Below are 22,055 nucleotides of genomic sequence, written 5' to 3'. Positions count from 1 at the left end.
ACCTTCAGCTTCCTCAACCAGTTTGCCTGCAGCCGAGCACCCCTTTTCCACGCTTGCCAACGAAGGCCAACAAAGGCTTCAAGCGTGGTGAGAGGAAACTCAGCTGTCCTTCTCGGGTGTCTTTTTTACATATTTGAGGCTTGCCACGTCAAAATGAAACATCCTTGTTGACATCTGCACCATGGTGTACATGGAGTAATCACCTAAGCAGTGAGAGCAAATGCCAATCCAGCCGCTGCGATAGCCACAGTTGTCTTACTTTATGTTGCAAAGAGCACCTGGTTTCATTAGCAATAATAACATCATGCATCTGTGATTGTTGGGGCCACTGCTCAGTTTTCCTTCCCCCATGCTAGCGAAGATCAGCACAACCCTTACACATAAGTATTTGCGAGCCGGCTTTTCTTAGCAATTTTGTTTCATCCTGCAGGTGCAACCTGCATAATTACCTGAGAGGATGGTGGATTTGCATATCAAGCTCCATACAGCAACTAATTTGTCCTACAGGACACATCAGATAATGCTGAAATGAGTCTCACACCCCTTACTTGTGTTTCCGTGCAACACTGAACTAATGCACATGTAGTAAGTGTCCTTCAACAGAAAGAAAAAGAAAGAAATGTGCTCAGGCAGAGAAATTGTGGACTGACCTAGGAAACTAATCGCACCTAAACACCACTGCCACAATTGGTCATCGTTCTTCAAAAGAGGCCGTCCTGAGCTATCAAGACCTTAAAATTGAATTCTTCATATGTGCTTCATGTGTACACAGCTTTTTAGCAGGTCAGCGAACTTCTTGTCAAAGCACAATTCTTCTTTCTTGTTAAGCAGTTAAGCAGGACTGCAAATCTTTGCAGGGTAGCGCAGTGCTGAGTGTTCTGCACACTTTCATTCTCCAACGCCTTCTCGATCGAAAAATTATGAGCAGCCGATGAAACCATGGATAACAATTGATGCTCTTGAGTTATCCTGCCCAAAGGAACACTGGTTAAGGAAGCATACACAGAACAAACATACAAGTATTGTAGAAAGTAATATGAAATATTTATAAATAGATTACATGCTCTAGTACACACACAAACAAAAAGCCCTGTCATATCATTTTTTTTTTTTTAATCAGGGAAACCACAAAACTGTGACAATTACTATCAGCCATGCTAAGAACTCAGGTGAAATGCACACTGTTGATATATATTTCCATTGAATAAAACCTTGCTTGCTTCATTCATTTATTAATTCATTCATCATTCAACCCTTCATTAATTCATTCATTTGTTTATGTTCAAACCACGGCGTGTAGCTGAATCACGCTGCAGTGCGCGACTTGCTAGATTTTGCCACATTGGCGACTCCGCTGCCGGACGGCTATGGCCAGAGCAAAACAATGCTCTATCATTGAGTGGCTCATTGTTGTTCGATAGGATAGATAAGCTTTATTAGAAAAATAATCAGAGTTTTGTGTTGTTTGCAGTTACATATGCGAGTTTAATTCAGAGTTAATTTCGGTCAGGCATAAGGAAAGACTAGAAGATTCACGAAAAAAAAAAAAAAAAAATCAAAGTGCATGATGTCGAGGCGCTACTAGCCACCCTACCGCTACACCATTCAAAACATCGCGCCGCCAGATCAGTGTTTCTCAACGCATCGGACAGGTGGCGCCACGCCCTTTGCTTGAAAATCTTAACGCCCTCCACATTGTTGAGACGGGACCGACCGGACAGCGACTAGCCGCCGTTTACTATTGCTATAGTTGTAGTAGGGCGTGCTGCAGGGCGCTTGAGTATCCCGCCCACTTAATCGCTACGATTCAAACCGAAGTGTCTCAGGCGCTTGCTAAACAGCTGGAATACGGCGAACGCTAAGTAAACAGCTGGGAAATTCTTGGTAAGCAGTTGAAATGCTGGACCTCGGATGCGATCTTTTCCCGAGAGTGTATGCGTGCAGATTCCATAAACCAATCAGCGTGACACTTCCTCTTACGATTATACGAGCTGACATGCGACAGCCGACTACCGGAAAACACGAGCATTTACAGACGGCGTAAAAGTTATCGAAAAGCTTACAGCTCCTCGGTCAGTCTCTTCTTTTCTTCCTCCGACGTAGGATTCATCCTGCAGATAATTCAATGGCTAAGTTTTGCTTAAAAGGCACCGAAAAATGATAACACAGCACAAACACAGCTACAGGTTCGCCGGCATGATTGAATTGCGCACCACGTGTCTTCAACTTGGCTTTCGCTTACGCTTCCATATGCGAGTCAAGACAAGTCACAAAAAAATAAATTGTATCAAAATCCGACGTACATGACGTGTTTCCGGCTTTCAAAATTGCTTCCGCCGCATTCGACAAGCGAAAGCATAGCCTTTAAGATGTACATTTTTACAAAGTGCGCTACTCTATGGGACGTGGATTTGGAAACCACGATGCAGAAGTAAAATTAAAACTTAAAGTTTGCTAAATCTGGAATTTTTTTACCACTAATAGGGTTTATTTCATGCTTATTGCGCGCTTAAAGACTTCTCAGATAGCCACAGTAATAGGAGCCAATTTCTAAGGCCATGTTTTTGTGTACCTTAGCTAAGGATTGCAAGGGTAGAAGTTACGTCATGGCCGGCATATTGAAATGTTTAGCTTCGAAAAGTGGGAAATTCAAACGTAGAAAATGCCTGCGCTGCGCCATGGCATGATTTCGGTAGCAAAACAGGTCAGGAAGTGATACGAAAGCGTTATACTTTTATTACGTATTGCCTGAGGAAGTGAGCGAATCGTCGCTGCGGGGTGCGACCTACTCTGAAGGCCATGCTTTTGACACAGTGCGATGTCACCGCGCTGTTGCTCTATCTTACTCGGGCTAGAATTGTACAATATCTACAACTCAGACAAGTCGAACGCTCTGGCACGAGCCTAAATGTGCAGCAAAAGCCAACTGAATGAGACCTACTATTTTAAAAGCATGGACAGTCAAGAGCCAACACTGAAACAGCTGTTAATTGTAGTAGAGTAGAAAAGCGGGCTTGTTCCGTCCTCTTTTCGTTGTCTTTGATAGTTTGTGCGCTGTGCAGTGGGGTGGAGATGGAAGACCAGCGAAGCTGTACTATGGTGGGAATTATGTATTTCCAATTACGACTATTAAGATGTGATGATGTAATTGGTTATTTGAACTATTAAATAATGAGAAATATATTTGATCCGGTGGTTTTCATTTATTTAGTGACCACAGGGACCATGGCCTTATGGTCGCTACGGTACACTGCCATAGGGTGTACGGCAAAGGTTGACATGTTCTTCATAAGCACGTCACCAACGCCGCGCGCGTTCGGTGCGAACGCGGGCAAAACGCCGCCGCCATCGACAACAGTTCTGCGCGTTTGTTTGTGTGACCGCACACAACCGCTGTCAAAACGCTGGCGTGAGCAAGCGCGCCAGCAACAGCGACCGAAGGTTCATGCCGCCTATCGCTTCAACGGAAACTGAGCGACGAAAGCACAGCGCATACAAAGGTAGGAGCCGTGTTGCAGATCGCTTTCAAGATATGGTGCGCTACCGCCCGGCGCCGCGCAAAGTAGAAGTTGCTCGCAGAGCAGAAGCCGCAATCCCTCCCTCCCGCGCTGCCTTACCGCTGTCCTCCTTTCGCGTGGGAGCTTCAGTTGCTAGTTCCTCTTACGCCCGGTCGCAAGATACGCATTTGGTGCCGCAGCTAAACGTTGCCTCCCCTCCCTCCCGTCCCCCCCACGGCATTTCGCACGACGGAAGAAGTAGCGTTTGCTCTCCGCCATGCTTTCACTCCCCGTGAAAGCGCGCGTCCTTCGCGCGCTTTCACTTGCACATACAGCATACGGCCAATGAGAGTTTGTTTCTACATGCGGACGCGACCACCGAAGACTGAGCCCTTAACAGCTTCGCTGTAAAAAAGGACTGCTCTCACACCCTTCTCCGATGCAGAATTTTCCTACCAACCAACTAAATGGTCCCCTGAAGTCGTGACTGTTCCCGTGACTGTTCCCCGTTCACGACTTCATAGGAGAATTTGCAGGAATGTCCGGTACAGATGCACGTTTGTAGTTATTGCACCTTAGTTTTCTTTTTTTAGCAATGGAAATTAGAAATGTGAACAAAGCGAAAAGGGAAAGTGGTGACACAGTACCGCAAAACAAAGTAATTCGAGCTCGTTCGAATAAACTTCGATGATCTAGTTTTGTCTGCGGACGCGATCCGCCAGAACCTAGACATATAAAGCTGGGCTGTAAAAAAATAGTTTGATCGCATACGGCAATAAATAAGTGCGCGTGCAGTCATTCTTGGCGAAGACGCTGCAGAAGTGGCTCGTGGAACTCATCGTGCATAATTAGCAGTTCGCAACACATGGGCTTGTCTGTCCGTATTCCAGCACGCGTAAGCACATTAGAGAGTTGTAGATTAGGGGAAGCAAACTCCATTGTGTGGCCCTTCGCGCGCTCTTCTGTGCTCGCTTGGGATTCTTTCGTAAGGCCCGGCGGTTTGCGTCCCCCAGCGCTTGGGTGCGGCTTCCGTCCTCTAACCTAACTATTTCTATTGACTCTTTTGGCCTTTGTGCCTCGACACATGCCACAGCAGGGGGGAGGGTACTCAGCCCAGCCAATCATAATTTCAGCAGCAGACGAAATGGACATGTCCATGTGGACACTTACAGAACATCTGCTGCAGACGCGGGCGCAGAGAACTTTGGGCACTTCGCAGGGAAACTTTGAAGTGCTGGGCGCCAGGTTACGGAAGAGAGTAAGGGCCAGGACCGTCCCAAGCCCGAAGTGCCCGCAGAGAGACTTCCTCCACCCGAGTTAGAATAAGAGCAAGTTAGCAGACACACGGAGGCATAAATCACGTGTGCCCCGTCTATTTAAAGGCTGTTAAGAAGAAAAAAGAAATAATCAGAACAATTGCCAGCCCTGCAGCTTTCCCAAGATTGATTCAGTAGTAATATTGACACGAATGCTTGTTAATGTTTATCCGGTCATGACCGCATTACACCGGCCAACTAATGTTAAACGTTATCGCTCAGCGCAAGAAGCGCATTCCTGTATCGGAAGTTTCTCGAATGTTATCGATGGTTCTGTATGTTGCCTAGGTTGACGCCGAGCCTTGTGTAATCAAACTCCGTGCACGACGAGAATGCTAGTGTACATTCTAGAACTTACGCGAGCACACAAGCGATTACGCTGGAATGTTCACTGAGCCGTGTATAAATAGAGATGGCGCGGCTGATCCGCAAATCAGATTTCGACGATCGACGGGTGGGCTCGCCGCTGTGGTTGTTCACCATCACTACAATTTGACAATACACTACTAGTGAATTTAGCCAGAGCAAAGCTATTTTAATTCTTTTTTTTTTTTTGTCAGTAAGCCGCGAAGACGGACATGTGTTATAAGCTCTATATTGCTACACCTCTGCAACAACAAAGCGACCACTCTTACCTTGAGAGGAGGTCTAGTATGAGGCCTCCTCTCATATAGGCCGAAAGTGGCAACGCCTCTCAGAACGTCTACAAACCCTACTCGTGGTGTGCGTTGAATAAAATGGCCTGGTGCTGGCCATACTGATTCGCGCTCTTAATAAGTGCGCAGAATACACAAACAGACGGCTCTTTTCACAAGTGATTGACAAATACTGGAAAAACAATCCAAGCAATTGTGTCAAAAGGCAAGCAGTCGGGAAACACAAGAACAATTAACATCACAGATTCACAGCGATGACGCAAAAAACTCATTGAACATCATAGATACACCCTTGGGCAATCTGTTACACTGTTTTACAAGTCTATTAAAAAAAAATTTGAATAAATTCTTTAACGAATCTTCTCTACAAGAGAATTTAAAGACGTAATCCTTGCGTATAATGACTCGTGAGTTAGTTGAAACGAGTATAGGCCATAGTTTAAGCTAGTTTTAGAACGAAACATGTCCAGATGTTACTTTTCTCTTCCCGTGTGCAATCTTACTTTTTTTCTAGTTATTTATTAATATATACTGTATAATAAGCAACCATGCAACCAACCAATCGATCAACCAGTCAAGAACAACCCGATGACAATTTTCCTTCCAGAATACAGCATATGTAGTATGTACTACATACGTAACGCCCGCGGAACCTTCAGTCGCAACGTATGCCTATATCCATGCATATTTGCCGGGTTATCTGTCCGCATCCATCCGCAACACGAGCACGGGACGCAACCGCGATAAACGCGCAGCCCCGGGGAACAGACTTTGGTCGCGGCGAAATAACGTTCACGCATCCCATGACGGGCACTTTCCGAGCCAAGAAAAATCTCTCCGTCATGGTTGTGACGGGTTCTTGCAGTTATGTTTCCTCTCTCTGAGTCTTGGCAGTCCAGTGTTGCAATATACTGTTTACTACTGTGTGTCTTGGAGGAGTAAACCTGTTTCAGGCTGTGGCGTGATGGTTTCCCTTGGACACTTGGCGCAGATTTCGGGGATAAGACATTGATAAGGCCCGCGGCTTCTGATAAGGGCACAGGCTCGGAAGAAGGTCATGCTCTGCGTGCTTATACGACATAGCTCAGGCAGACAACACTTTAAAAATAATTAAATTCTGGTATTTTACGGGGTAAAACCACGATCTGATTGTGAGGCACGCCGTAGTGGGGGTATCAGGGCTGTTAAAAAAAAGAAGCGTTTTTGCATTTTCTTTCTGGGGTTTTACGAGCCAAAACCAGTTCTGGTTATGAGGCACGCCGTATTGGAGGGCTCCGCCTGGGGTTCTTTAACGTGCACTACAACGCAAGCACACGGGCGTTTTTGCATTTCGCCTCCATCGAAATGCGGCCGGGATTCGATCCCGCGGCCTCGTGCTCAGCAGCGCAACGCCTTAGCTGACACTGAGCCACCCCGGCGGGTTTAGCTTCCCATAGAAATGCGGCCGCCGCAGTCGGCATCGAACCCCCGACCTAGAGCTCAGCAGCACAACAGGCAAGAGGTCCTAACTATATGATGGCTAGAATATACACACAGTGCATATTCAGGGCTAGAATATACACATAGTGCATATTCATAAAAGGTCATCATAAAAGGTACGAAAGTACGGGCCTGGACTGTAGGCTTCGAGCATGTCAAATTGCTTGCCATATGTTTTACATCCTCCTTCTCTCATCATCGTAACCCATCATGGACCTCTTTCTTCCCTCTTCCCATTCCCCCAAGGCCGTGGCTAGAGGAATATACCTCAGGCCGACCTCTCTGCATTTCGTATCATTAAACCTCTCTCTCACTCCTGCCTTGGTTCCTGTTTCTGAGGTCATGGTAAAATGCGACCTGTGCAAATTTGTTAAAAAACTAAGAAGCTTGCTTTTCGTGATAGTGGACCACCGGGTTATCATCGTGGAATCCTGTTAAGATATAGTGGAAGCTGAGGTTTTTCCTTTTTTTTTTTTCCTTATGGTGTTTCTTGCAACATGCTAATATTTTTTGTCACCGCCTGTTTCAGGGGTGGGTGTCAAATATTCTTGAAAATTGATTTGTGGAGTTCAAGAGAGGAATTGAGAGAGGAAACGAAAGGCAGCGCGAAACATGCGTATGTCAAGTTTGCTACCCTATTACGAGGAAGTGCGTGTGATAACAGTTCGGAAGATATACGCCTGATCGAGCGATGACAGACGTTGTAGCGGACAGGCTCTGAATTAATTTTGACCATCTGAGGTTCTTTATGTGCAATTAAATAAAAGTACTCGAGCGCTCCCAGCTGCAGCTAGCATTCGTCGTTTCCTTCGGCTCTCGGTTATTTATTTATTTATTTATTTATTTATTTATTTATTTATTTATTTATTTATTTATTTATTTATTTATTTATTTATTTATTTCCAATACTGTTAGCCCTTGCGGGCTGTTACAGGGGTGAGGAAAAAGAATTTTCAACAAACACGAAACGCCAGTTCCGCAATAAACAAACAATGCATTCAGCAAACACATAATGGCAGTTTAAGCTCAAGTGATTCAGTTGTGTGTGTTTCAATAAATACACCTGCGTCAAGGCTGTTCCAATCGACTATAGTTTTCACAAGAAAGGAAGATTTGAAGGCATCAACGCGTGGCACATAGGGCATTACAGAATGAGGGTGACCTGTACGCGGGGACACTCGTCCGGGGGGACGCAAGTATAGTCTGGAGTCCAAATTAAATTTATTGTTATACCGTTGGATACAAGAATTTCAACCTGGCTATTTTTCTGCGCGTTGCAAGTTCGGATAAACCGGCACGGATAATAACGCAGTTACAGACTGCGTTCTTTGGTAAGCATTAAAAAGATAAACCGTGCGGCATATAGTCTTTGAATCCGTTCCAGTTTATTTATCAAGCCTACTTGGTGCGGATCCTGCAGAGAATACATGCGTATTCCAGTGTGGGCCGTACAATTGTTTTGTACGCCTTGAGCTTCACCTCGGGTGTAGCATTTTTCAACTTTCGCCTTAAGAGACCGAGTTTGCGTTGCGCAGAACCACAAATGTTTTCAATGTGTTCGTTCCAATTCAAATTGTGCATGATTATGACCTCGAGATACTTAAGCTTACTAACATGTTGAAGTCCATGTTGTTGTCCATAACGCGGCAAGAAACTACCGTCATCCTGTATGCGCCATGGCAGAAGTCATAAAAGGAAACTCCCTGCATATATCTCCACCCTGAAGCCGTAATTTGTAATTATCAATTTTATTTTCGCTACCTTCTTTTTTATCATATTCGTCTCACCGACTGGCTATTTTGAACCAACCCGTTTCATTTTGCATTATTAGAACCGAGCGACTATTTTGTAACGATTAATTTCACTGCACAAAGTAGTAAAATGAAATGGCTCGTCACAAAATGGCCAATCGTCGAAATGGCTATTTAATTTTATACATTCTCGTTTTCTCATCGTACGTCGCACCGTCTATTTTCTAACCATTCATTTTAGGTTCCATTCTTTTCTGATCACCCGTCGAGCCCGAATGGTTTTTTGCAACGAACTATTTCATTTTCAAATATTTTCTCGTTTCGTCATTGGTTCGGAAGCCGCTGTGCCGCCGATATCGCTACCATGAATCACTTAATCGGCGCGACAAGAAAATGGCAATGAAATATAAATGGGATTTTTACAACGTGTTCCCGGCTTCAAATCCATCGTGCCGTCATCGCCTTTGCCGCTGACGGGTCAGCTACCACTGCATGCTCTGAGTGAACACCGACCAACCTCCCTCCCTCCTTCATACAACGATAGGAAGCAACACATCAAGGAAAAAAACACAGGTGATGTTGTTTCTCTCTATTGTTTCCAGCCGTCCTAGATCTTCCTGAAGTCAGTGCAGTTGTAACATTAAAAATCACCAGCCCTTCCCCTGTCGAGAAAATGGGGGTAAGCGAAGCTTGTCGTGTGTTAAACTGACCTTCGGGGTGATTTGCTTTCTCTCTCTCTTTTCTATCTGCCCCCCTCTCTCTTTCCTTCTCTGTTTCTTTTTTTTCTCTCTTCCTCTCTTTCTTTCTCTCTCTCTTTTTCGTCCCTGGTATGCGCCATTGGGCTTGGACCCTTTCTGCACTATCATCAGGATCGACCCACACGACAGGGGTATGTGCCGTTGAGACCCTTTCGCCACTATTGCCAGGATCGGCCCACTTTTCAGCCTGATACCACCACCACCACCACCACCACCACCACTGTACAAAAACTGTGACATAATATTATGGTTGCGGGGTTGTCAGCAACCGCATAGGGCTTCTTAATTCGCAGCCGATCAGGCGACGATCAACCGATAAACGTGTTAGGGGTCATTTCGAGGCTTCTGCCGCAGTTGTCACTACTCATGCTACACGAGACATACAAGGACCATTTTCACATTTACACTGATGGCTCGACAACTCTTGACGGATCTACAGGGGCTGTGATCTTCCCCGCAAAAGCTGTGACCCTTCAGTTTCAAACTTCTCACCGGACAACGTCGACTGCTGCGGAGCTTGCTTCACTTCGCTACGCACTTTTTTTATTCATTTACAATACCTCAAATACCCCTGCTGAAGGGGCTTTACATGAGAGGAGGGCGAACATTCAAATTAGCAGGAACACAATTTGGTATGTAACACGGCAAGCAAAGGCAGGCAGACATCTCGATAAATAGAATAGGACATCGACATAAACATCGACATAAACATGTAGCGATAATGCTACAGGTAATACAAGCAGTTGACACATTATTTATTAATGTGTTATTGATGTATTTATTAAGTCCAACTTCGCATGATTCACGAAGACTTACCACGAAGATGGAGCATATTTACAAATTCAAAGGCAGCTCTGCATTGTCTGCTATATCCGCTCTTCGTCGTGGACCACAAGACCAACTTGTGCTGGAAATAATGCACCTTCATCACCAACTAGCAGAAAAAAAAAAGGACATTACATCACTTTTCAATGGCTCCCAGGCCACTGTGGCATCATGGACAACGAACAGGTCGATGAAGCTGCGAGGAGAGCTCACGAAAATGCTGTGGAGGAACCCATCCCGTTACCAAGAGCCGACGCAGCAACAAAGCTTCGCATATATACTCGCGCGCGATTCCACACGATCCACGTGGAACCCACCTGGTTTCCAACATACTCGAATGCACCGCCTGGACCCATCCCTCCGACTACGCACTCCATCTGGACTTCCTCGACTCGAGACAACTGCTCTCTGCCGACTGTGGCTTGGAGTATCCTTTACGAATGCTTTTGCTTGCCGCATCGGAATGGCCGACAGTGCTGCCTGTGATACTTGCGGCAGCGAGGAAACAGTCCAACATATCCTGTGTCATTGTCCCCGCTACAGCTCCCAGAGACAGTCGTTCGTAACGGAGTTGGCACGCCTCGACGACCGGCCGCTTTCTGAGCAGACGATTTTAGAATGCCGGCTGATACGGTCTTCACAGCAGAAGGCGACGAGGGCACTACTGAAGCTCCTCCGGTCAAGCGACCTGTTTGAACGACTGTGACGCTCCTGAGTTCCTTTGTGTGCGTGCGTGCGTGTGTGTGCATTTTTCTTTATCTTTCTGTCTCCCCTTACCCCTTCCCCAGTGTAGGGTAGCAAACTGGATATCTACCTTGCGGTTAACCTCCCTGCCTTTCGCATCTCATTTATCTCTCTCTCAACCCTACCGCAAGGGCTTCCATATTACCAGTGCCATACGACAACGCGAGTCTTCACAAACACGAGTTTGTCGTCTGCTCTCCGGGGTGACGTCATCGCGAGAACGTTGCGCAACAAGATAGAGAACGCAGAGGCTTCCTACACCATCCACTCCAAACAGGGTTACGAAAAAGTGTCGCGCAGCCATAGCAATGCTGTTAGTGTACTAAGCGGCATTTCGTGTGCAGTGCCTCTACTCTGTACTGCATATTGTACCACCTAGATGTTTATACACGCAGATAACGTCTCTTTCAGGTGTACACGAGTAAACAACTGATGCGCTTGCTCCTCAGTGCTTTTTTTTCTCTCACCCATACCTCCCCCCTTATTGTCATACTTACGCGCTTCCGTACACGCTCACTATACGTAGTACACACACGTATTCGCTAGAACCCAGGGGGGGATGTCGTAATCTTCGAGACGAGAATGAACTGCAGCGCCTTGCGTCGCGCCTATCTCGAGCAACAATTTCCAGGGGCTGTTACGCACAGCCGATGCAATCCACGGACCCACGCGCTGACTCGGCCGCGCTGCTGATAAGACTCCCGATAAGCTGGGACGCCAGTTGTCCCGGCCGTCACTCTCGGTGCAACCTATGATAAGAGTCCCATTCCCGTGAGTATAGGAAAACCGTATTGTTCAAACGGAGCATCGCAAGCCGTTCGGAGCGCACTTTGGTGTGGCTCCTCGTATAACGTCGTCGGCTACGGATTAAGTGACGCGCCGTGACGTTCACATGACGTCACGTCGCGGAGGTATCTGCCGCTGTTGTATAGTAGATCTATAACGTAAAGCTGAGACGTCATTCTGACCCGACTGCGCGGTGGGAATAAACAGCGCATCCGTGTGAATAGATCTGTGACCTTCAGGAGTGCGAACAGGTTGAAGAAGTGCATCTTTTTTGAGTAAACTTGCAGCAGCGCGGCAAGAAGACAGACGCCAAAGAAACTGGCACAACAACCTATGCCCCGCATGTAACACACTTTGGCAAGTTTACAACGAATTAACAACTTGGGCCCAGATTCACGCTCAGTGGAACTTTTGAATATGACGTCGTCGCGCGTGGGCTACACCATAAATAATTCAGGGCAGCAAACAAAACTCAGCGTTAAAGAAGTGCACGACACGAGCAAACTTCTTTCTTCGTCCCATGTCTTAGCGCTGAGCTTTTTTTTAATTTTCTTTGTTTGGTTACTAAGAATCCAATCAAACCAGCTCAATTTGCAGACTTAATTCACCATAACAATGGCACATCGCAGCTTGAAGTAACAGCAATTTTTGAATGTACATCTGGTGATATTACTTTTCTTGGAACAAACAATAAAAACCACCTTCGGCAAATACGTCCTAGAATTCTGCGGCGAAATTATTGAGAGAGATGCGTGAGAAACAAAACACAAGGAACAAAAGCAATTTATTCACACCCAGAAAGCGTATTTTTAAACGATCCATTTGTTCAATTAAACCATAATATTTCTGGCGCTAAATTAGAATCGCGTTTCTAAGAGTCCGTACAATTAAGCTTTTTGCAATAATATATGCAACAAATTTCATTCAAATTGTTTCAGCGGTAGGGTAATGAGAGCATTTATGCGTTTCACATGAAATTGAATAGTAAAAAAAAAGATGAATTGGTCCGTAGGTAAATTTTTTTAAAATTTACTTGCTCCACATCTTTTCCCCCTTTTTTATTAACTGATGGTGCTTTAATGTCCTAGAGCTTAACAGGTGGTTATGAGCGACGGCGTAGTTACGGCTCAAGAATTATTGTGACTATACCTGGCAATTAATCCTTAACTTGGACCTAAATCATAGATCCAAATTGAAGTGCACGAATATTTCTGCATTCTCAACACGTGATTCTGACCCCGTCGAAGTGCTGCCTCTGCGGCCGAATCCGCGAACTTGTGCTAAGCAGGGGACGTGTTCTGCGACGATCACTTTCGGCGACAGTATCGCCTCGGCGACAGTATCCCCATCAGGCGCGCGTTGAGTGGCTGGTTGAGCAAAACCGAGCTGTCGGCGCTAATGTGATGTCATGTCATCGTGGTCACGCGCAAAAACAAGATCTGCCGGAAAACTCGCGTCTCGTTCACTTGGTATATAGCAAAATTGGCATGGAAGGGTACGAATGCATGACTAACATGACTGATAGCTAGGCCATGACATCAATGACATCTCATGCTCGTCAGTTGCGTCACGATTAACGATAATAGAATCACGTGTGACGCATACCCACATTGGATATGCGGGTATGAGCCAGGGGATATGCGAGAATTTGCAGAAACTCGTGAAAATCGCTTGCGGAACGCCAGTCTGGTACCAGCGCAGCGCAAGACAGGGCCCCACCACTGCACACGCGCTTGATTCCTCCTCACTTGTGCAAGAATAGCACAAGAATAACATAAGGGAAACACCGGCGCTTCACTGCTTCACACTTCCCCAGGTTTCACGTTAGTGGAGCTGCATTAGCGCTGGATTTGGACTACACAAGCGCAGAATTTGAGCAGGATTGGAACAACATTAAGAGCAGGGCTTGAGCAGGCTTTGAACTGCACAAGCGTAGGATTTTTTTTTTTTTAGTTTTTCAGAGACTTCTTTATGTCAACACTCCCTGAAACTAGACTTTTCTACACCTTCGCCTCTGCGTACCGCTGCCGTTTTACACTGCCGAGGAGGCGAGCGCCATCTGGATGGTGTTTTTGCACGTAACATACCCAGGCGCGCCGTTGTATGAATGGTAGAAATGCTGGAGAAGGGGTTTGTGTTTGAGTTTCCTCGTAACAGAATTATATTTTCTCGTATATCATTCAAATTACAGTCCGACGCAATCATATGTGTAGGTTGTGGTTAAGTCGTACTTTAGATTTTCCTGACGGATTTTACTTTGAGAAATGCAATAGGTGACCCGTAAAATAGCAAGGGATTCTGGGATGCACCGTCTGCTAGCTGTTTCCGGTTCGATTTAGCGCAGCCGCCGCCATCGCTTCGCCGTTGAAGTTCATTGATGCGCCTGCAGTCCGTTCTTCTTTCTGGGGTTTTACGTGCCAAAATCAGTTCTGATAAGTGGAGGGCTCCGGATTAATTTTTACCACCTGGGGTTCTTTAACATGCACTACAACGCAAGTACACGGGCGTTTTCGCATTTCGCCTCCATCGAAATGCGGCCGCCTCGGCCGGAATTCGATCCCGCGAGCTCGTCCGGCTTTGTCCCACTCGAAGATTACCCGGTTGCAGGTGCCTAGCAAAACTATCGTTGGCTGTTCCGCCGTTGGCTGCTAAAATTCAAGCATTAAAGGTGAACGCATGTAACTACTGCCTTGCTGAGTCAGCTGTGCCCAAGCATCAGAGGAATGGCTGCCACTTCCAAAACTAACAAGGCAGAGACCATCCGTGAACAAAAAGAAAATGAACGTACAGTGCCACTTATCAGGCGGCGATTAGCTGTGTAAGGGCCGACACGGAATGATTCCCCAAGATATTTCTTTCTCTAACATTGACAGCCCAAAGTTGGTCGTCAAGGGCAGAGCTGAGCAACACAGTCTCCCAGCGCACGCGGAGGCGATCGCGAGAGGCTGCATCCCCATTAATGTTTGTTATGCCTCGACATTCCCATAGCATATGTTCCAGATTGGCTCTAGAACCACAGTTTTTGCATTTATCTGTCTTGCACATGTCTGGGTAAATGAGATGTGAGATCGCCGGGTTCGGATATGTTCTGGTCTGTAATTGCCGCCATTCGACAGACTGCTTTTTGCTGAGCTTTTGGTGAGGTGGTGGGAAAATGCACCTTTGCAATTTGTAGTGTTGTGTGATGTCATTAAATCTGGTCATACGATCCTTCCATTCCCACTCCTCTCCATCCTCGTTCTCAGGAGACGCTAAGGTGCCGGCCGTATTATCGGCCGTGACTCGGTCCGTAAGCCCTCGAGCCACGTCATGCGCCACCTTATTATTATTGCTGTCTCCTGGTGAGGTGGAGGTGTGAGCGGGTGTCCATATTAAATAAACATCTTTTTCTTGACTTTTGGTACCTGCCATTAGGATTCGTAGTGCTTCAGGAGAGATTCGGCCATTAGCGAAATTTCGTACTGCCGCCTGAGAGTCACTGACTATTACGTCCGCTTCGGTCTGTGATATTGCTAGCGCAATAGCTATCTCCTCCGCAGTCTCGATATTTACTGTGCTTGCCGTAACGCATGTTTTGCACTTCTTTTCATGATCAATTACTACGGCTGTAAAGCCGCGCCTGTGCTTGTATCTAGCAGCATCTACAAATACTGCGTCTTTACTATTCCCAAATTTCTTTTGTATGACCATTGCTCTGCTTTCTCTTCTGCCTTTATGGTACACGGGATGCATGTTCTTTGGTAATGGGGGAACGGTTATCGTATCCCTGACACAATTCGGGATGTCCACTTTGGTTCCGTTTTGAGTATGGTACCCAATACATAGTTTTTCTAGTATGTGTCTTCCTGTCTTGGTCTTGGAAAGGCGTACAGGCAACCAGAACTATTTTAGTACTCGCATGCACATATAAAGGTATTATGAAACGAGGTTTTACGGCGCGAAATTTAAGCGGGACACAGCGAGATACATACATAATACTCGTAACCAACTAGCCCACCTTAGCTCCTTCAGCACAGATAGAGGTAATGCGCAGCCGTAATATGACGGTGATACTGCCATTGTTGACAAAAAGCGAGAATGTCTAACTACGTCCCACTTCAAATGAACGTAGAGTTTCGACGGAGAAATGCCGTTGACAGCGCGCAATGTTATCATTTTCAGCATTGGCTGCGCCGTTATATCGACGATATCGGTTTTTTATAAGCTACGATCACTGAGCAGCATGCACCGCTGTAGCCATCGCCTCAGTACCCGATTTTCTAAGTAATGCTTCTATACGCTTGATAAATTATCGGATAACGATAACTTTTTCGCCTGTCTGACTGACCCGCAGACAGAGCAGTCAGTGACGGTGCGTCCAAGCAACGGCAAATGTCGTAAAACTAAACCTGGCAGTAACAAAACAGGCCGCCGGAACGAAAACCAGATTTCCTTGATGAGTAAAAGCGTATCCTTGCCTTCCTTGGCTCGTCATCGTCGCGCCCAGAGTGAACTGAAACCTAGAAATCAGCTGCATGAATGGTACGACATTTATGGTCGACAAAGCGGACGGAAAGCTTCGCACGACTGACAGTTGAAACCGCGTAGAAAAACACGTGCGCCGGGCATGTCGCCGATGCCGCCGCTTCGTCCGTCGAACCGGAAGCTGCTAGCAGACGGCGCGCCCCACAATTCCCTGCGATTTCTAGTTTTACGGGTCACCTATAGTTCACTAACGCTTCTGCGCCACGCGGAGCGCCTGCGTGGTTCGGGATGGTTTTCGCGGACGCCGACGTCGTCACCGACGCCGACGCCGAATTTTCTGCGACACGGGGCCCTTACCACTATTGCGTTAATACGACCCCAGCATAACGCCAGTGAGGCCCCTCGGTGGGCGGGGCCAGCTTCTTCTTCTTTTTTTTTTCTTTTTTTTTTGCGAGCGATGCGTGTTGCAGGGCGCAGCGGAATGGATACGCTGCTCTGACCTCGCGCACAAACTGTGTTTCGTCCGTTCCCTCTCGGGGCCCGATATCGCTTGTTTGCCTGACCCTCTCGACAGGCCATACAGTCCAGTTCGCGCGCACTCATCGCACGTGAGATACAAAGAAGCGAGCGGAACGCTTTTGTCAAACGAGAATGTTCACTATTTCGTTTACGTTTCGACGCAATCATCGTCATCTTTATTATATCATCATAGCCACCATTATCATCATCGATGACCTATCTATGTCCACTGCAGGACGAAGGCCACGTTAAAGATCCCCAGGCGGTCAGAATTAATCCGGAGGCCGCACTACGGCGTGCCTCGTAATCAGATCGTGGATTTGGCACGTAATACCATAGAATTTAATAATTTTACAGCCTAAGCTGTTATGCTCATTCCAATAGCCGTTTCGGGACGCGATGATGCCGCCGCCGTCGCCCCGTAGCCGCTATCGCATGCGAAAAAAAGTACCGCGCTACGCCGGGATCGAACCCAGGCCCGCTGCGTGGGAGACGGATACTCTACCACTGAGCCACGCAAGCGCTTCCTATCCGAGAGCGGGAAAATGTACTATAAACGCGCTCTATGCAGGCGCAGACGACGAGGTGCGATTCAGACGCGGAACGCAAACAACGCGGTCCCAAGCCTCCGCCGGTATGGTGGCTCCATCTAGTTAAGGCGCCGGCAAACGCAACCTTTCAGACACTGTAAATTTTGCTGCCGCCTTAACTAGATGGCGGTAACATACCGACGGACGCTCGGGATCCCGTTGATTGCGCTAGATTGGGCGCGTTGCAATGGGAGCGAATGTGACAGCCGTAGTTACATTGTCGGCTGCTTGGCTGGGCCGAAATCGGCGATGGAACGCGTCGGCTTGCACGCGCGACGGCGTCCCAAGCAGGCCGCGTCGGGCGCGTTGCAATGGGAGCGAATGTGACAGCCGTAGTTGCATTGTCGGCTGCTTGGCTGGGCCGAACGGCGATAGCCATCGGTGATGGAACGCGTCGGCTTGCACGCACGACGGCGTCCCAAGCGCGTTCCTGACGCATTCACTCAAATTACTAGGTAGTACTGTCGAAACGCTCGTCTAGCTTACGCTGTGACTGTGCTGCGTGTGCCGCGCAGGCCTGGAATTTTTTCCCCCAGCGATCTTCAATTACCACTGTGTAGCGGCAGCTGACCCCATCGTATGCCTGCAAGTTGCCCGATTTCATCAAACCACCAACGTTCTCTGCCGTCCTCGACTGCGCTTCCCTTCTCTCGACACCCATTCTGTTACTCTAATGGACCCCCGGTTATCTGCCCTATGAATCACATGACTTGCCCAGTTACATTTCTAATTCTTAATATGAACTAGAAGATCGGCTACCCTTGTTTGTCCTCTCATTCACGCCGCTGCCTTTCTGTCCTGTCATCCTGCTATATGAGCCGATTTCTCTCCCTCGTGACATATTGCGTTTTAAAGAACGATAAATATAAAAATAAATTTGGCTGTATACTAGTAAACTGCCCTTGTGCGATACCCAAAGAAACTGCTCTTAGCGTGAGATTACGCCTGCATGGCTTGTCAGAAAAGGAGCAAAACCGACACACAGGTGACGACGCTGCCTTCAAGTTACCGCACAGTGACGACATGGATGGTGAAAACGTCTGCTGTAGGGCCTAGTTAACATTTCGTAATTAAAGATGCGCTACACTGTAGTATTAGGGAGCAAATACCGAATTCTACAAGCTTCGATAGCTTTTATTGAGCCATATCAATGGTCCAGCCGCCGCAGACAGTCCAGCAACGGTCCAGCATCCACCGCAGACAGACCTCCGCTCATGCAGCGCTTTGTTTCCGTATATGGTATCGGTGGCGTCATCGGTGAACGGACGACGCGAGCTACTCTGGCGGCATCTCGTAGCGATGGTCGACGCAGAACACGTCTTACGCGGCACTATACGCTTTTCTTCTCACGCTTTCACCATAGCCTCCTCCTCCGCTTTCCGCCTCATGGTTCCGCTGCACACTTTCCACTTCGCGCTCTCATCGCTTTCGCCGTATTTCATCCCCCGCTGCGCTCCGCGTTCGCTCTTGCCATAGAGTTTCTCACTATAACACCTAGAGGGTCAACTGGTGCCACCGTCTATGCGAGTTTCTTAAAGGGCTTCCGTGCCCTCATGGGAATGACGGGATATGTGTCTGCGAGGCTTGTGTTGGCTGGTGTTGTAGGAGGCTTCGTCTAAAACATGGCTTTGGCTACACAAATAACGCGTTCTCAAAATAAAATCTACATAAAAGGCTTTCATTCACCCATATTACATCTCTCAATAAAGTTTACTCACCTACAATGCAGCATCAAGCGAAGAAAAGCAAGAACAGACGACAAGTTGTTCCAAAGCGAGCGAGAATCTTGTCGTCTGCCCTCCAACTTTAGCGGCCAGCTGATACTTTTTACGTTTCATAGAATTGTGCATCCAATAGTATGTCCTCAAAATTAAACAAAACATGTTTTTGTGTAATAGTAAAGCTAAAGCAGTTTTTTACGTCCTGTTTTAGCAGGAAATGAATCATTGTGACAGACGGAACGGTGCTAGCCAGGCGCGTCTTCAAGGCATTCTGGCTCTACAAGAACGATGCCAATCCGAATCCACAATATACCGGCATTCTTTTGCATACCACAGCGCAGCAGCGCCAGTTTTCCCTCTAGGTAATATAGTGTGAAACTCTATGGCTCTTTCATCCTTCGCGGTGCTCGCTTACTCGGTTACGCCGAGGGACGCCGACGCTCAACGCAGGAACGGGCACCTAAGGAACTGCGCTTTAAAATGCTTTGAATTTCGTGACGTCACGTTGACGCATCGGCGCAGGGTTTTCAGCTCGAATAAAAGAAAATGAAACTTTAGCATTCGTCTTCGCTCCAATAAACAGCCCAGACCCGTGAAATTCAGTGTATAGAGAGGATAATTTGTCAGCTTAAGCTGATTGAGTGTTTCTCGAGTCTTTAGTGTACCTTCAAACTGCACTAAAAAGGAAAGTTTAATGACACATTCGGGTGGTTGTTTGAGAGCGCTCTGGCAGTGTTACGAGGGTAGTGAAAAACCAGCTTTAACGCTGTATTATGTGAAAATAACCGGCTAAGAAAGTGATAATTCCCTGCTCCCCATATCATCAGTGGAGCCTGCTTATGCTGTAGCAGTAACGTCTGTTGCTCGTTTGCAATGTTTTTGTAACGCTGTCAGAGCGCTCAGCAACGACAACCCGAATATGCTACAAGTTATTCTCCACCAGAAAACTGCGCTTTTGCAGCAGCGAAACGAGCACTCATGTATACCGTGGGAGTTGGCTTGGTAAGCCTTTTCCTAGGGTCATCATAAATGAAACGATTTCACGAGTGGCCTCGGACTTCTAAAATGCCGAAATTCGGCCATCTATTTGCGCCAGCACTGAGCCCATCCATACGACACGTCCTTGTGTCAAATTCTCTGTAAGTTACACGTTATCGGAGGGCGTGATAAGCTGTGTTGTTCGCGAAACACTCGACATTGGTAAACGGCGATGAAAGGGGCTAGTTGGCGCATGTTCATGATTACGTTGCGCTGAGTTTTACACTGGCAAAAAAAAAAAAAAAAAAGATGACGAAGCAGGGTAGAAGGACGCGGACGGACGAAGCGCCAACGTACTACCAACTCTTTATTTTTGTTAGGCAGCACATTAATATACAAAGTGAAAAAAAAAAAGGGGGGGGGGGAGGGGCACTAGCACGTCATGTGACAACACGATAGCCAGAACCACAGGGTTCAACTGCACCCATTCCGTCCTGCGGACTCGATTTCGGCTTCTGTAAGCGTGATAGAGGGAGAGCGAGCCTGTCAGATAACAGCATGATATTGCCGTTATGCATGAGTGCAGACATTTCATGCAGCGGTTCAAAACATTTCGCCTTTGACTTCCGGGCTGCTGACGATGTTGGTGTACTTGATCATCTTGAGTGTCCGCATGATACATTTACACTTCTCGACGAGTACGGAGCCAGCAGAGACAAACTATGGGATTTATTTTCTGTTTTAGCAGTTGAGTGTGTTGATGATTACGCACCTAAACGTTTGAAAGGCACCAAGAAACAAAACTCTTGGCTTACCAGGGAAGTAATCAGAAGTAAAACAAGCAAAAAGAAAACTGAAGCGCACGAGGAAAGCCCGTTCGCTAAATGCTTCCTTAGAAAAAGTTGTCGCAGTTTCACCTGAAAGGTGAAGCATCAATTGCGATAGCAAATTTGTAGAGAGCTATACGGAGTAATGATGTTAGCTTTATCAGCTGTATAAACTTGGACATGCAGCAGCACCGGCAACGCGCAGAACTGTTGTCGACGCCGTCGGCGTTTTGCCCGCGTTCGCTCAAAATGCGTGCGGCGTTGGTGACTGTTGCCGGAGCCTCTGATATAAATAGGCACTTGGTGCCGCAGCTAAACGTCGCCTCCCTTCCCTCCCCCTTCCCCCCCTCCCCCACGGCCTCTCGCGCGTCGGAAGAAGGCGCGTTTGCTCTACATATATGGTGATTGTAAAGGAGGAAAGAGACGCCTACTTCTGCAGCCCTTAAGGAAGCACGGCGCAGAACGCGCGTTTGTTCTCCGCCGTGCGTTCACTCCCCGTGAAAGAGCGCGTCCCTCGCGCCCTTTCACTCGCACATACAGCGTTCGGCGGCGCGCGGCCACGATTTCATCTCCATTGACGTCATACGGAACCTCACGGCGACGGCGACGGCGACGGCGACGCCGACGGCAGAAATCTGCTTTTGAGTGTCCATATAATTGCTATCGCAATAAAACGATATATTCGTCGTTTGGGTACCGACTTGAAGGAATTAATCAAAAACAATAAAGGCCGATTTCAAAATTTAACACTAAAGAAATTTCTCAGCGAAGCGACGAGTAAGTTCTGGCGTTGTACTTCCAGTCCTCTTAAATCGCACAAACCTCATGTAGAAAAAAATAACGGTGAACGTACGGATACCTTTAACACTTTTTTCACGTCTGTGTTTACTACAGACGACGGTGAATTCCCCAAATTTTATAGATAAATCTGACAGACGGGTTAAGTGACGTATCCATTAAGCGAGCAAGCGACCTTTTGCTTCACATAAACATGAAAAAGTCACTTGGTCCCGATGTAATTCCGAACGAGTTTTTGTATCGGTATGCTGAATGAGTGTCTAAATATCTTACTATAATATTCCAGTCATCTGTTTGCAATGGTTCTTTCCACAGTGCATGGAAGTGCGCAAAAATAACACCTGTA

General features: G+C 47.0%; 1 protein-coding gene across 3 annotated transcripts in view; it reads right to left on the bottom strand.

The window, feature by feature from the left end:
- LOC119452898 (deoxycytidylate deaminase) overlaps positions 1-22,055 on the bottom strand; it is a 117,862-nt gene that overhangs the window by 12,491 nt on the left and 83,316 nt on the right. Inside the window, exon 1 of one of the 3 annotated variants that reach the window (XM_037714852.2) lies at positions 2,064-2,240. The exons of the other annotated variants lie outside the window; for them this stretch is intronic. Within the exon in view, the coding sequence (XP_037570780.1) occupies positions 2,064-2,110 (47 nt within the window). The 5' untranslated portion in view covers positions 2,111-2,240. Of the gene's footprint in view, positions 1-2,063; positions 2,241-22,055 lie in introns of those variants that run through there. 3 annotated transcript variants of the gene reach the window in all.

Source organism: Dermacentor silvarum, chromosome 5 (assembly GCF_013339745.2).
Source record: "Dermacentor silvarum isolate Dsil-2018 chromosome 5, BIME_Dsil_1.4, whole genome shotgun sequence".
In the NCBI taxonomy this organism is placed as follows: Eukaryota; Metazoa; Arthropoda; class Arachnida; order Ixodida; family Ixodidae; genus Dermacentor; species Dermacentor silvarum.
The sequence above is the reverse complement of the archived record's forward strand: the minus strand, read 5'-3'. Positions and strand labels throughout refer to the sequence as shown.